This window comes from Ruditapes philippinarum, unplaced genomic scaffold (assembly GCF_026571515.1).
Source record: "Ruditapes philippinarum isolate M1 unplaced genomic scaffold, ASM2657151v2 ctg3062_1_1_1_1, whole genome shotgun sequence".
Lineage (NCBI taxonomy): Eukaryota > Metazoa > Mollusca > Bivalvia > Venerida > Veneridae > Ruditapes > Ruditapes philippinarum.
The window spans coordinates 104,799-119,883 of NW_026852595.1; the positions used below are offsets into that span (position 1 = coordinate 104,799).

The 15,085-nt window shown below is 31.3% G+C and overlaps 2 protein-coding genes across 2 annotated transcripts; both read right to left on the bottom strand.

The window, feature by feature from the left end:
• Window positions 1–443: 443 nt before the first annotated feature.
• On the bottom strand, window positions 444–4,415 carry LOC132718117 (uncharacterized). The gene is made up of 2 exons (XM_060701749.1): window positions 3,962–4,415; window positions 444–1,828 (listed from the first exon to the last, which is right to left on the bottom strand). Exons 1-2 carry the CDS (start codon window positions 4,203–4,205, stop codon window positions 1,359–1,361), a joined length of 714 nt encoding a protein of 237 aa, XP_060557732.1. The 5' UTR covers window positions 4,206–4,415; the 3' UTR covers window positions 444–1,358.
• Window positions 4,416–13,805: 9,390 nt separating this feature from the next.
• LOC132718396 (uncharacterized) lies at window positions 13,806–14,496 on the bottom strand. The gene is made up of 2 exons (XM_060702093.1): window positions 14,253–14,496; window positions 13,806–13,921 (listed from the first exon to the last, which is right to left on the bottom strand). Exons 1-2 carry the CDS (start codon window positions 14,494–14,496, stop codon window positions 13,806–13,808), a joined length of 360 nt encoding a protein of 119 aa, XP_060558076.1.
• Window positions 14,497–15,085: the final 589 nt, after the last annotated feature.

Sequence of the window (15,085 nt, forward strand, 5' to 3'; positions counted from 1 at the left end):
TCCCCTGACACGATGTGCATGAAATGATCGTAGAACAGAAACAAGAATTTCACGTGCGTCAGATATTAAGTTAAGAGAGTTAAACACTCACCTTTAGATAAAGTTATAAAAGGTTGGTTTGTCTACTCAGTAGTGACAAATTAGTAATACAAATGCTTTACATCTATGAACGGTGTCTCAAAAAAATGAATGTTTCAATATTATGATATGTTTATACATTTATAAAATATTTACATTTACTTGCACTAAAGATAAACGATATACATTTAGTTACCATTTCTAAAAATTCAAAGCTTACTTCACGGAATATATATACTTTAGCAAAATGAAAGGGCAATGCAAAAGGTACGTCGAGCAGAATGAATTAATTAACCATTTTCTAGACACTTGGAAAAGTCTTGCATTGAATTAGTATGTATCGCTCGAATATTTACAATTCGTGACAATTTGGTCTAATAAAGGGTCGATAAATACAATAAATAATCGATAAAGGGTCATGTAAATACAATAGACTTTATCCGGAATTAAGAACACTTTTTTATTTTCAAAGCTATTTCGTTGACGTTTTTTCCTGTAAACAAAGTATACTTGATGCGAAACGTTGTATATTTTTCAAATAAAATAATTACATTTTTAAATTGAAACTGGAGTTGATTTCTATATTCAAACTTACATGAAAGATATTTCGGGGCACTTTTACAGCTACATCATAACCCTGGTCATATTTCAAGCTAAGTTTAAATCGGAATACTGATCATAAAATATAATATAATTAATCAATCATTTTTATAGCAATAAACTACTACAAATATCAAAACCAAAGCAATTTATTCGATTTTTAAGTTTAGGTTTTAAAGTTTTATGTTTAATCATATCGTTTTGTTTTTATTATTTCTAAACAAAAAGAAAGATATAATGCCACATTTGAACATAAGGCAAAACATTAACAATTATATCTACAACATTTAAATTGATGTTGTACTTGTTCATAAAAGTAAAACAAAAGGGTTCGTGTTTTAACATTAGCATTTGAAATTTATTTGTCAATATTTAACCGAGCGAAAATTACGTTAATTGAAATAAATATCCATTGTTATTATGACGATATCTTAAGTATGCTTGAATCATATATGCTCAATTCCAACTTGAAACACAAGTCTGTTCTTACAGTGGTTTTCAATTATTCAGGGAACACCTGCCTTTTTTTGTCAGCTTTAAAAATTAGCATACATTTAGACTTTACTGTTTAAAAAACAGTGAACGACAATACATGTACATTTATTTATAATGATAATTTATCTATCAAGCAAAATGACTGCAAGAAAACAAATTATCCTAACTAGTGTTTTTTCTGTCATTCACATTAAGTATTTAAGGCAGCTTTTACCATCGTACCGTAGTAAACGTTCAGCTAATATTTTATATTTAATTTCGAAAGAAAGATTTTTAAACATATTCATACAGTCCTTCATTATATCACTTAAAGATTCATCGCCTTCTTTGTAAAACGGATTAGGCTCGCCGAAATAGGCAGAACCATCTTGTGCTGATGGATCTGTGTTTCCTTCATTATAAAGAATGTGTCCAAACTTTGCTATGCTTTTAACGGCATACTTTACAACGGCATCATAGCCTAATTCATGTGCTTTTGCTACTATACGAAGGCAAGGTCTAAGCCATACTGCTTGGTGGAGATAATGACATCCGTTTGGGTTTGGTTGTTTGATGGGATTCTCCAACAAAACCATCATAACTTCCTTGCATTTGTTTATGATTGATGTTACCTGATATTCGTCTGCAATTTTCACGAGCCGTAGGACGTTCTTTTCTAGATAAATATGACGAAAACAATCAAATCAAGTATGTCAAATGGAAAGTAATGTGACAGTTTATTGTCATATGTTACAAAAAATTGTTCAATTCTTCAAGTTGTGAGTACCCAATCTCTACACTGCCCTCTAAAATATAAAGAGTGGCATTCGACAACATTAAGAAATAAGGTACACAGTATATAAACGAATTGTACCCCAACCGGATCTTGTGAGAAGATTTCAACATCAGTTCCTTACAAACAGGCGGGATGACTCATAAAACATTTAAAGACGGCTTGCATTCATTCTGTGAAGTTTTGTAAACATTTGAATCATATTAAGAAAGAGTTTATCTTTGCTTATATATGCATCCATAACCTGCTTTGTTAAATATATGCGCATAAAACGCTGTGCTTTCGCTTTTTGTCAACACACGCCGGTTACACAAGCAAATTTATGCCTACACAAGCAAATTTATGCCTTAAATTGTTTTACCTCACTTTAACTCATATCTGAATCTTAACTTTATTGTCTTTACCTCATGTTACCGGACAGACACTTGTATACATATATTTGAATCTTGATAAAACTTAGTAAATAATAGAGGCGAACTTTCTGATACCTTTACTGTACCAGTCTTGCTAAAACAATTTTAATTTGTTTTTTCACTGAACCATAACTTGCGAGCTATTGTTGATGATTTTTACTGTTTTTGTCCTATGTCCCATATTTTATCGTGCAGAATATGAAGCTATTGTGCCACAAGAGCATGAAAACATCAGTGGCCAATACTGCACAAGAATGGAGCTTCATCATGTTTTCACTGTCTATGGAAACGATGTAGAAATAAAGTGATAAATACTACAAAATCAGTCCTTAATCGCATATGACACGTAAATTATTCGTAAAATCACAAATCTTTTTACTTTTCTTAAAATTAAGTACATTTTGATTACCAGATAATTTTCTTGAAATATTTTGGCTTATCTGGAGGCATGTAAAATAAATCTTTTTAAGGAGTTTCCTGCATATTGTTGTTAAATGTCTAAAAGGTAGTTTACACTCTTACAAGTTTATTTCCACTTATTTTCAAATAATTTAAATTCTTGCCAGTGTATACATAAGGTAACTTGTTAGTTTTCTTTTCACACAGCTTAAACAGTTTATCATTGGCTATAGTTATCTTAAGACAAAAGATACATATAAATACAGTTCCTTTCTATAAATTGCCATATACATGTATTTCAGATTGATTTGGATGAATCATTTGAAGTAAGGGTCTTGACAGTAGCTTAGTGTAACAAACACCCAAAGCACGCCCATGAAAACACAAAATGAATGTTGGATCTGTGGGATAAGTGGTGACACCAAGTTTAATCATGATAAATGTTTTCTCCAATGTTATCCCGACAGGGACTTTGGATTCTTTCATGTGAGTAAGCTATTCAGCTAGCTTACGGAACGCCGGTGGTTCTACTCAGGTGCCTGTTCGTGCCTGAAAAAATGCACGGAAGGGCACCTGAGGTCTTCCTCCACCAGTAAAGCTGGAACGTCGCCAAATGACCTATACTGTGTCGGTGTGACGTTAAACCCAAACCGAACAAACAAACAGCAATATTTGTTGCAGATGAATAATTTTCATTTGTTATTGATAACTTATTGATATCACAACCAGATGTTTAACTAAATAAACCATGAAATATGACGGATTTTTGTTCCTGTTTAGTACTGACCACCTGAAAGTTATTCGTAAGTTTTGATTATTTAATAGCCTAAATGCTAATATTTATATTTTGCATAACTGAGACGTTTAATAAAGTTTCTCTTCTACGATATAAATATAGACATACTGCCCTAACGTCCATGAGTATCAACATAAATACCAATATATTAAACAAGTTAAGCGGCAGACAATGGCTGACACTGATTTCTTCTCACAAGATCCGGCTGGGGTTCAAATCGTTTATATACTGTGAGGTATGTAAGCTATCTAGAAATGCTATATGAAGTATTTATTCATTAAACTATCAGTATCTTTTACCCAAAAAACAAAGCTTACTTTTTGCCGTAGTATTAGATAGTCATAATATTTTATAATTTAGCAAATACTAAACTTCTTTAAAAAGTTCATTTGATCTTTTTAAACTAACCTGTTATTGGTTTTAAAATCCTAGGGTGTACACAAAGCAAAAATTCGAGGAAATCGTCGTATTTTTTCCCTGGCAATGATACCCTGTTCTCCTTCGTCTCCTGCCAGTCATGATCAAACATTACCTTGAAAACAGGCGAGGCGTATCGTAGAAAGTTTTTAGAAGCATAAAGTTTGTTGCTGTTATCAAACACCAACGTAATCTCATCATCACATTCCCCACTTTCTGTAAATGTGCTGGACATGTTAGTTTCCCAAATTTTTGTGAATGCGTCAGACCTATCGGTTATGTTTTTTACTGAAAAGACTCTTTTGGCTCATACCAACCATTTTGATTAAATTATTTTGTTAATATTTGTTAATAACAAATAATATATAAATGCAAATTCCAATGAGAAATTTGAAAATTTTTCAAATTATTTGTAAACTACTTTCGGTTTCAAAATCTTTAGTTTTTCCAAATGTTCAATTTCGAAAAATCTTATTCGGAACACTTTGACGATTATCAATAATCATTATCCAAAAATAACAGGAAAAGAATTTATAAAATCTATATATACCATTATCTGCTTTTTATACACACCGGTTTATCAAATAGACAGGAAAACCGGTTTACATGAACAACTTGACAAGTTTATGGATATGCATTGATTTGTAACGGATATGTTGTATTTGATAGATTCAATATCTAAATATGCTGAATCGTAATGTACAGACGCAATGTGATAAAGTAAAATTATGTTAAACCATCGCTATGGTTTTATATCTGGCTATGATAGGCAGAAAATGAGTTTATGTTTTTAAGGGTTGGATAGCGTGTTAGCTGACCACCTTTAAGACCTAGTATATTTGTTTTTAGGTAATTGTTCAGAATACGTTTGTGTAAATGATAAAGTTTGAATCACTAATTGCTTTCTTATAAATTTAAAAGCAATTTTGTAAACATTTTTCTGTTATATTTGCGAAAGGAATGCATGCATACTGATGATATAGGTTTTATTTTAAACGGAAAAAATGTTTGATAGAAATATTACACAATTATTTGATATCAAAGTATCTATTTACATAGCAACGCTCGTCGATACATTCTTATACAATGCACTCATAAGATCACACCGTATTACCGGCGGCAGTGATGGCAGATCACTGCAGTGATGGCAGATAGCTAAAAGTTACCGCTCGGTACAGGTAGGTTATAAATTTGGTTGGTATTATTATATTACTCAAATGCGGCCCATTTCATTGTTTTGAATCTATTGTCCTTGACTGGGGGTACTATTAGGTAATTTTGGACTCGTTTTTCCTGTTTTTAGACTATTTTGAGCAGGATAAAAGTGACAGCTTCGGAAAAATCCATGAAAATGTCTGTTTTTTGTTCAAAATATCTCAAGTTTTAACTAAATGGCAGGATTTTGTGTTATTAATATAGACGTTTCGTCATTGAGGTCACGCAAGCCAAATATCTACCCCGTGAGTCTTTTCTTGAAAGTTTTACAGACGTTCAATCTGGTCCGGTCGAAGAAAAAATGCTGCCGTTGTAGGCAGATGCTTATTTCAAATGCTGCCGTCGATGGCAGAAATACCATGAAAGTGGCTAACATTCTGACAGAAAATCAAGGTCAATCTTTTATCAATTTCTCTATTCTTTGCGTCCTTTTAGTCGGAATTGAGACGTTAAACTATCATTTCTAATATTTTCTCAAGAAAGAAAAGTTATTTATGCGGTATGTGCATCGAAAAAGCTTTTTAGCAACACGCAGATACAATACAAAATGTGATGATTCAGTACGACCAAATTGCACTATAAATAGAGCAATTCAGATGAAGAAAATCAGTTTTCTATATTCATGCATGTGTGCTTGATCTGTTGTGTCTGTCAGTTACATGCATACAATACCATATGTATCTTAAGTTTTGCAGCGCATAATTGATTGCCTTTTCAAGACAAAACGCCATTTGCATATCACAATTTAACTGTAACTTCAGTAAGTGGATATTCATTTGCTACAAAATATTTATGTTTTGAATCGATGAAATTGAGAAAAGTAATTATTGAAGTATTCTACGCAACAAATAAGCACTAAGTCTCGATTGAGAAAACAGAATTTTGTTTAAGAATTATGTTTTCATATGACTCATAACATTAAAATAAAATTGAAAACATCTCTTTTTAGAAGACAAGTGGAAAAAGTAATATGCGCTGTTCATATCATGGGATATGACAGAGTGGTTAAAGAAGTTGTTCACTTCAAACAACTTAAAAACTTGCCCCTCACCTATGTGGGTTCAAATCTCGCCAAGGTCTTTGAACTATTTCTTGTGAGGAAGCTAACCAACTAATTTATAGAAGGCTGGAGAAAAGACTCAGGTGCCCTTTTGTACCGGAAATAATGGACATTAAATGAAATCTTAGGTATGCCTACAACACTATGTATGGCATTCATAATAAGTTTAAGTGTAACATTTACAAGTATTTTTAATACATAATTGTCCTAACATTATCATCGGAGTTATAAATATAAGATAGTCTTTAAAATACTATGATCAGGTTATAAATAGAAACATGTCTCTACCCTTTCTCAGTATTAACTTTTTTATTTTGCTCGATTCAGTGTGCCAAAGTTTTTGTAAGCGTGACATGACACTCATCATAAATCCATTATTTCCAATTGGAATATGCACTTGGTATATAAATATTTTGTTGTAATAGTCTAGTGCCCGTTTGTTCCTTAAATAATGCACTGATGTTCATCCGAGGTCTTCCTCCAGCACTAAAGCTGGAAAGTCGCCATTCGACCTTTAATGTGTTGGTGCTACGTAAAACTGAACAAAACAATGTCTTATGATAAGTCAAAACAATTTGATCTAACACGTAAAATAAACAAAGACAAAAGGGTAAGTATATGCAAGTCAATAAAATGCACAAATCACACCAGTTGCCCCCTTGCAAAATTCTGCATAACATAGGCAATGATTTCGCATATCTTTAGAGATATAAATATGACAAAATAATATTTCAAATGTTTTTTTTATTTGCACAATATCCATGATACAATGATACATTTTTTTTCAATATTAATAATATATTTGACATATATAAATTGTTTAGATTTACTTAATAAAATACGAAATTTATTTAACAATTTTATTAATTCAAAGCTAATATCACGGAATATAAATTATTTAGCGGAATGTTAGGGCAACACAATGCGTACGTTCGTCAAGCAGAATGATTTAAACATCCATTTTCTATTTTAATGGCATAGGACACTCGAAAACAAGTAGGCGAGATACACAATCTAATAAATGTTCCTCTACTGATAAAATGTGGTATGTGGAGTGAAAAGAAGTATACCACGGAACACTAGAATGTCTTTTAAGGTATATATCCGTTTTTAAATAACTGCAACATACAAAATCGATATATGATAAAAGAGTAGAATTATATCACTTTATCAAAACAATGCTTAAAAGGGGACAGGTGCTTAAAACAAAATTAGAGAGAGGGAATCTGTGACAAGAAAAAATAATAGCAAAGAGGTAACCCATGCCGCTAAGAAACAGAAAAATAATGTGTTTATGAATAAAAAATGCAAAGAGTGTGCCCATATGAACATGCACCGTTCTGTAAAACAAAGGTCAATGGAAACCTTCCGACTAGTGCATGAGAATAAAAGGATATAAAAAGTGAAAGATAGTCGGTCTGACATAATTATGATTTTCAAGTGAAAAATATTACATTTTGTTAGGATATTACCATTTTACCGGTTCACCTGCTGCAGACCCTCTATACAGCTATTGTACGTGTTTAAATTTTATTTGTGTCGTCAGACCAAACAAATAATGGTAGCGAAATATCAGACCCTGATATGCTTAATTACAAAATTTGCAAGTAGTCCGTCACGAACTCATCGAAGCGGTGAAATCCCTTTATAAGTACATTAATGCCAAAAATTAAGGGGAGATCACTGCGTAAAGATTGTCAAATGACAGGCGCATTAAATTTCAAACCTTTTAAGAGAAGAAAAAATTGTTCCCTTTTATTCGAAGATTTCTAATATTGTGTAATTCTTTTACATTTCCGCAAATTACCGGTAATATATTCATTTTTTTTATTTTTCAGATGAATATTATTTTAATCAGTGAAAATTGTTCGACTTTTTTTGAAAGCTTCGGATTATTATGATCGCCTAAATGAACATTTGTTATTTAGACTTTCTACGTTTTGCTAAATCATTTCACAGATATACGTGCTTATAATAAGCTCCATGATAATTAAAATTAGTGTAACACAAAAGGTTTACCGTGAACAAAATATCTTGAAATAAATAAGGATTACAAACTCTAATTTATAATATTGTGGTTTTGTTCAGGCTGTTTCTTATATCTAAACCCATGGTCCAGGGGTTACACACTCGTTTTGAAAGCAAGAGGTCTGTGGTTCAAATCCCAGTTACGGCCAATCATGTTGTGTTTGTGTGTGTTTTTTTTTCTTTAAATTGTTTAAGCCAAATAAACATTGAATTGAATATCAGTGTTGCAATAAGCCTTAAAGTTAATTTACTACAGTTATAACCCAGGAAACAGCATTTCTGACACTATCAAAAACAAATACATTAACCTTTCTGACATTCTTTGACCCAAACAAATTCAGCGCCTTCTGTGCTTTGATTTAGGGGTACATGATATAATGTAAGTGAAGTAAATTGAGATCTTGATTATTTCTATCTTACAAATGCTCATGAGTTCGTTTCATGAATTTTTATATTTTACTCAAATTAATAAAATGTAGGAGGTATCGAGTGGAATGGTCACAAACACCAACATTCGGATAGACGGACACATATGCAATTCTTGTTACAACCTTGCCTTGCTATAAAGCGAGGTTGAAAGGTAAAATGTGTAGTCTCGGGGCAAAACAAGCTAGATAGAGCAGATACAGAACGATTTTTAGGCACATTTATTCCGGTTTAGCCGACAGAGTTAATGTAGTGGTAGGGTTCATTTATAGTAGACGCTCGATGAGGTTATCTATTTATTCAGGCACAAGAGGAAAATGTAAAAAGAATTTACAAGACAAATAACAAAGAGAAATATTTTGCAACAGAAAATTCATAAATAAAATATTTCACAATGACAATGATGCTTTGAATGCAATGAGAAAAGTGGTCAGTTATCACGAAATATTAAAGCCATCCCAGAACCAAATCAGGTACAAATAACTTTCGTGCAAAATAAATCATCTAAGCCATTCATAATGGAAAATTAAATACCAGATGATAACAAAATGGACGACAAAACTAAAAAAGGAGCGCCTACGCGCACAATATCCGGGGTGTTTTTGTCGGGTTACATTATAATAAGATTGAAATACTAAGCTCGGAAACAGTATGTATGCTTCTGTGAGCTAAGTAGCATACGGAATATTTCTCTTAAGAAAAGAAACATTAGTTCTATTGTATTGTTCAAGAAGGAGTCTCAGAAAAAAGAAATAGAAATCTAAATCAACACACATTCAATACCATTCTGGCTGAATGGCAAGTTCTAGCATTTTTTTGAAATTCTAATAGTTGTACAAGTTTCAATCTTTGAATGTAAGACGAAAATTTGTCGGATAACCATGTTAAATGTTCCGTAAATACTACAGTACATTCTGTAGTGTGAACAGAATAATTATCGTGGATAACCGTCGGTTGTACTGAACTTATTAATGTCAATGATTAGATAGCTAAACGTTTCAGCAGTGATGATACAACTCAAAAACAAAAAGTAATTATAAATGGGTAAAATAAAAATATATATTGAACTACTTCTATATTTAGCTGAGTGAAAATTATTCAATTGAAATAAATGTCTAAACATTTTTTTGACAATATTGTTAGTATGGTTGAATCACATCTGTTCGCTTCCAACTGCAAAAGTACAGACGTCTATTCTAAAAATGGCTTTCGCTTTACTCTCAAAACAATAGCCTCTCGCCTTTCTTCTGTCAGCTTTAATAAAGCATTGCAAAAGACACTTTTTAATAAAAGAATTCTTGTTTCAAAAGAATCTTCACTTTTTCATATTATGGTAACATAATGCAAACATACGAAAAAAAAGACTTAAATTTTCAAAATAATGAACGACAATGCATGCACATTTATTTATATATTTATTCTTTAATTATCTATCACAAATGTAAATTATCTTAGCCTGTGTCAAATATCTGTTTGTTATTTTTGTCATTCACATTTAGTACTTTAGGCTAGTTTCATCATTTAAATGAAGCAATCGTTCAGCTACTATTTTGTACTTAATTTCGAAAGAAAGGTTTTGAAACATTTTCATGCAGTCCATTTTTATATCACCAAATGTTTCATCTCCTGTTTTATCGGAAACAGAAGGTTCGTTTCCATAGCGCGTTCTTGGTGATTCTTTTTGTCCATTATTATAAAGAATGTGCCCAAACTTTGCTATAATTTTTACTGCAAACTCAACTACATCATTATAGCTTAGTTCATGTGCTTTTGCTACTATCCGAAGACATTGTCTGAGATATTCAGTTTGGTAAAGATAATGATATCCCTTTCCTCTCGCCTGATCTAATGAAGCCTGTAACCAAGTCATCATAGTTTCTTTGCATTTTTTTATGACTGACGTTACTTGATATTCTTCAGCAATGCCCATGATCCGTAGGACGTTCGTTTCTAGAAACAACAAGAAAAAAGCTCTAGATTATATGATGAAAACAGACGCATAAGATGTATCTGTGATATTCCGTTGGCAAATGATATGAATGATTGTCATATGCTTTCATTTTTATACCCAAGCTTTCAAGTACCTTTCAAAATAAAATGATCAGCTCTCGTTCGCATTTATATTTGTTCTTAGGTGAAATTTATTCTTTGAATTGTTCTTATCGTAATAAATTAACTTCTTGCTGTAGTATTAGTCATTATTCTTGATAATTTATCAAATACTGATCTTCCTTACATTTTAAATGTAAAATGTTTGAACTAACCTTTAACCGGCTTGGAAATCCTCGGGTGAATGCAAAGCAGAAATTCTAGAAAATCGTCGTAATTTTCCCTGTCAATGATACGCTGTTTTCCTTCTTTTCCTTGCAGTCATGATCAAACATTGCCTTGAAAACTGGCGAGGCGTATCGTAGAAAGTTTTTCGAAACAAAAAGTTTGTTGTTGTTATCAAACACCAACGTAATCTCATCATCACATTCTCCGCTTTCTGTAAATGCTTCAGGCATATCGATTTTGTTTATACTGCTATTTTCTAATTCCTTGACTTGACTTGACTCTAATTTCTTGTCACTGCTCATTCTTAATTGTTTTTAATTACTTCCGTTTGAATTTAAGTTTAATAGAACGTAAATGTTGATGAACAATAGATGATTAAAGTGTAAATTCATGTTTTAAAACAGAAATTTGAAAGTTTTTTCAAATTATCTGAAAAACTACTTTCGGTTTTAAAAATCTCAATCGGAATACCTTAGCATAATATCAAGGATCGAAAAGTTGCGTTTGAAAAAAGTCTATTTATATCCTTATCAGTGTTAACTCGTACCACTTGACAAGGTAATAAAATAGTTTTTAATGTATTAATATGTAACATTTCTGACTTGATGGGTTCAATACATGTATCGTAACAAAAATGCTGAATGTACATACGTAATGTGATAAAGTATAACGGAATGTTGTTTTTGATCCGAAAAAAGGTTTATTATTTTAAAAGTTTGGAGAGCTTGTAAGCTGAAACTTCCTTATTGATTCAGCCCTAAAGAGAAAATATATTTGATTTTTATGTAAATATTCACTTAAAGAAGAGTGATATGTTGATTCTATCAATGCAATTACCAAACAAATATCTGGTTACGATTTTGATAAGAATATGCACAATTTATTATAAACATTATAATTGTATTGATTTAAATCACATGTATACATATCTTTTTTATTGTTTTCATAATAAGTAATTCTACATGTATTTCTAATAACTAATTGACTAAACGTTCTCATCGTAGTAATAAATATAAAAAAGAGCTGTAGAAACGTGTATTTTATATATATATTGTTTAGGTTATTAATAGAAATGAGACTTTACACTGTCTTAATACTATTTTTTATTTTGCTCGATTCAGGGTGCCAATGGTTTTGATAACGCGACATGACACTTGTTTTTCTACGCTCTTAATATCCAAAATTGCCAATTGGAATTTGAACCCGGTATATAATTATACTGTTGTAACAATACTCACGTGTCCGTTTATGACTTAAGTAATTGACGGAGGTGCACCCAATGTCTTTCTGGAAAACCGCCATATGAACTATATTGTGTTGGTGTGACGTGAAACCCAACCAACAACAAAAATACTGACAATACAATTTGATCTAGCATGTAAAATAGATAAAGACAAAGGGGCTGTATAATAAAGTTACTATAATTCACTGGTCACGACAATTGTCTCACTTGTAGAAATATGTTAAAGTTTGATCTTAGTAGAGAAATCTGTAACAGGGGCAGGAATTTCGCATATCTTCAGGTATAAAACATGAATACAGTTATGTTGAATACAGTTGATCTATGACGTGTTTTACGTTTACATAATACTTTTTTCAATATTAATTATATGTTTAAAATATGAAAACAAATGTATATACATTAATATGATAAAGGTAAACAGAATACATTCAGAGTAACAACTTTTATCAATTCAAAGCTTTTGAAACGGAATATCAATCACGTACTTTTTGTGTTGCAAAACGTAAGGGCAAAGAGATACATGAGAAATTAAAATGCCTTTGATTGAAATCTTGACTATTTTACCTTCAAAATGCGATTAGACATGGTTTCGGTTAGTTTTATATTAGACTTAAGTTCATCGAGTGTAGGAGGTATCGTGTAATGGACAGAAACATGGACCTTAGAACAGAACCTCTACATTATACAATTCTTGTTTCACCCTTGCCTTACTACATATCGAAGTTGAAGGGAAAGATTGGTAGTCCCAACGCTCAAATGTGCTGGATAGGGTTGTTCAAGAACGATTGGAAACAGATTATTTCGGTTTTGCCGACAAAGTTAATGTAGTGGTGGGTTTTTTTACAATAGACACTCTATGAGGTTGACTATTTATTCAGGTACTAGAAGAATCTATAACAAATTAAATGATTGTAAGACATTTACCAGAGAGAACTATTTTACAATAGAAATTTCATTAATTACATATTTCACAATTAAAAAAATACTATACATGTAAAAACATTATAAACATTTCACATTTCAAATTAAAGTAAATGTATACATACAACGTTTAATGTAGAAAATCACTTAAAGCTTTATCAGTTATAATATGAATCTATCAGCCTAAATACTATTAATTAATTAATTAATTTTGAATGATTAACATAATTAATTAATTAATGTTTTTTATTTTAATTTATTTCATCATTTCTATTGTATGGCGACTGTCAAGTTATCTTAGGCAGCGTCAACATAATTGTGTTCATTTACATTAATTATTTAACACTGCCTTCATCATTCAAAAGAAGCAATCGTTCCGCAAATATTTTGCATTTAATTTCGAAGGAAAGGTTTTGAAACATATTCATACAGTCCATCTTTATATTACCAAGGGTTTCATCTCCTGATTTATCGGAATGATTAGGGCCTAATACAATAAGAATTTTTTCTTGTTGTCCCTTATTATAAAGAATGTGCCCAAACTTTGCTATAGTTTTTACTGCAAACTTCACTACATCATTATAGCTAAGTTCATGTGCTTTCGCTATTATAGGTAGACAGGGTCTGAGATAAACAGCTTGGTAAAGACAATGACCTCCTTTTCCTTACGCCTGATCAAATGAAGCCTGTAACCAAGTCATCATCAATTCTTTGCATTTCTTTGTAATTGAAGTCACATGGTATTCGTCAGCAATGGTCACGACCTGTAGGACATTTGTTTCTAACAACAACAAAAATCCCAGATAATATGATGAAAACAGACGCATAAAATGTGTGAGATGTTATGTAAATGGTTCTGTGATATTCCGTTGACAAATGATATGAATGATTGTCATATTCTTCCATTGTTATACACACTTTCAACTATCTTTCAAAATGAAAATGACCAGCTCTCGCTCGCATTTAGAATTGTTCTTCATTAAATTGTCCTTATCGATTTCCCCAAAAATAGTCAACTAACTTTTTGCAATAGTATTAGGTACTCATTATATTCAATAATCTATCAAATTCTGATCTTCCTTACATTTTACATGTGATATGTTTGAACTAACCTGTAATCGGTTTAAAATTCCTCGGGTGAATACAAAGCAGAAATTCGAGAAAATCGTCGTAATTTTTCCCTGTCAATGATACGCTGTTTTCCTTCTTCTCCTTGCAGTCATGATCAAACATTGTCTTGAAAACAGGCGAGGCGTATCGTAGAAAGTTTTTAGAAACATACAGTTTGTTGCTGTTATCAAACACTAACATAATCTCATCCTCACATTGTCCTCTTTCTATAAATGCATCAGACATATTAATTATGTTTTTACTGCTATTTTTCTATTTCCTCGTCACTGCTCATTTTTTATATTTTCAATTACTTCCGTTTCAATCTAAGTTGAATAGAACGTAAATGTTGATGAACAATAGATAATAAAAGCATAAATTCTAGTTTTAAAAGAGAAATTCATTTGTTTTTCAATCTATCTGAAAAACTACTTTAAACTCAACAGAAAAACCTCAGCATTAATATCAAGGATTGACGGAACGAAAAGTTGCGTTTGAAAAAATCTATTGATATCATTATCAGTGTACAAGGTTATAAATATGTTTATGTGCGGCTTTAACTTGATGATTCAATATATGTATCTAAAAATACTGATTATTTGAAAAGGTAACCTTAAATGTCCATATTGATTCAGCCTGTAAGCAACGGTGTATTTGTTTTAAGGTAAATATACACTTGAAGAAAAAATTTATGTTGATTTTACCAATGCAATCACGAGAAACAAATTGAGATAAGTGATAAGTGAATTATTCTATGTATATTGATTAAGAATACGAAAACTTTTTATTAACAAATAAACGCTAAGTCGCGATAGAGAAAACAGAATATTGTTTA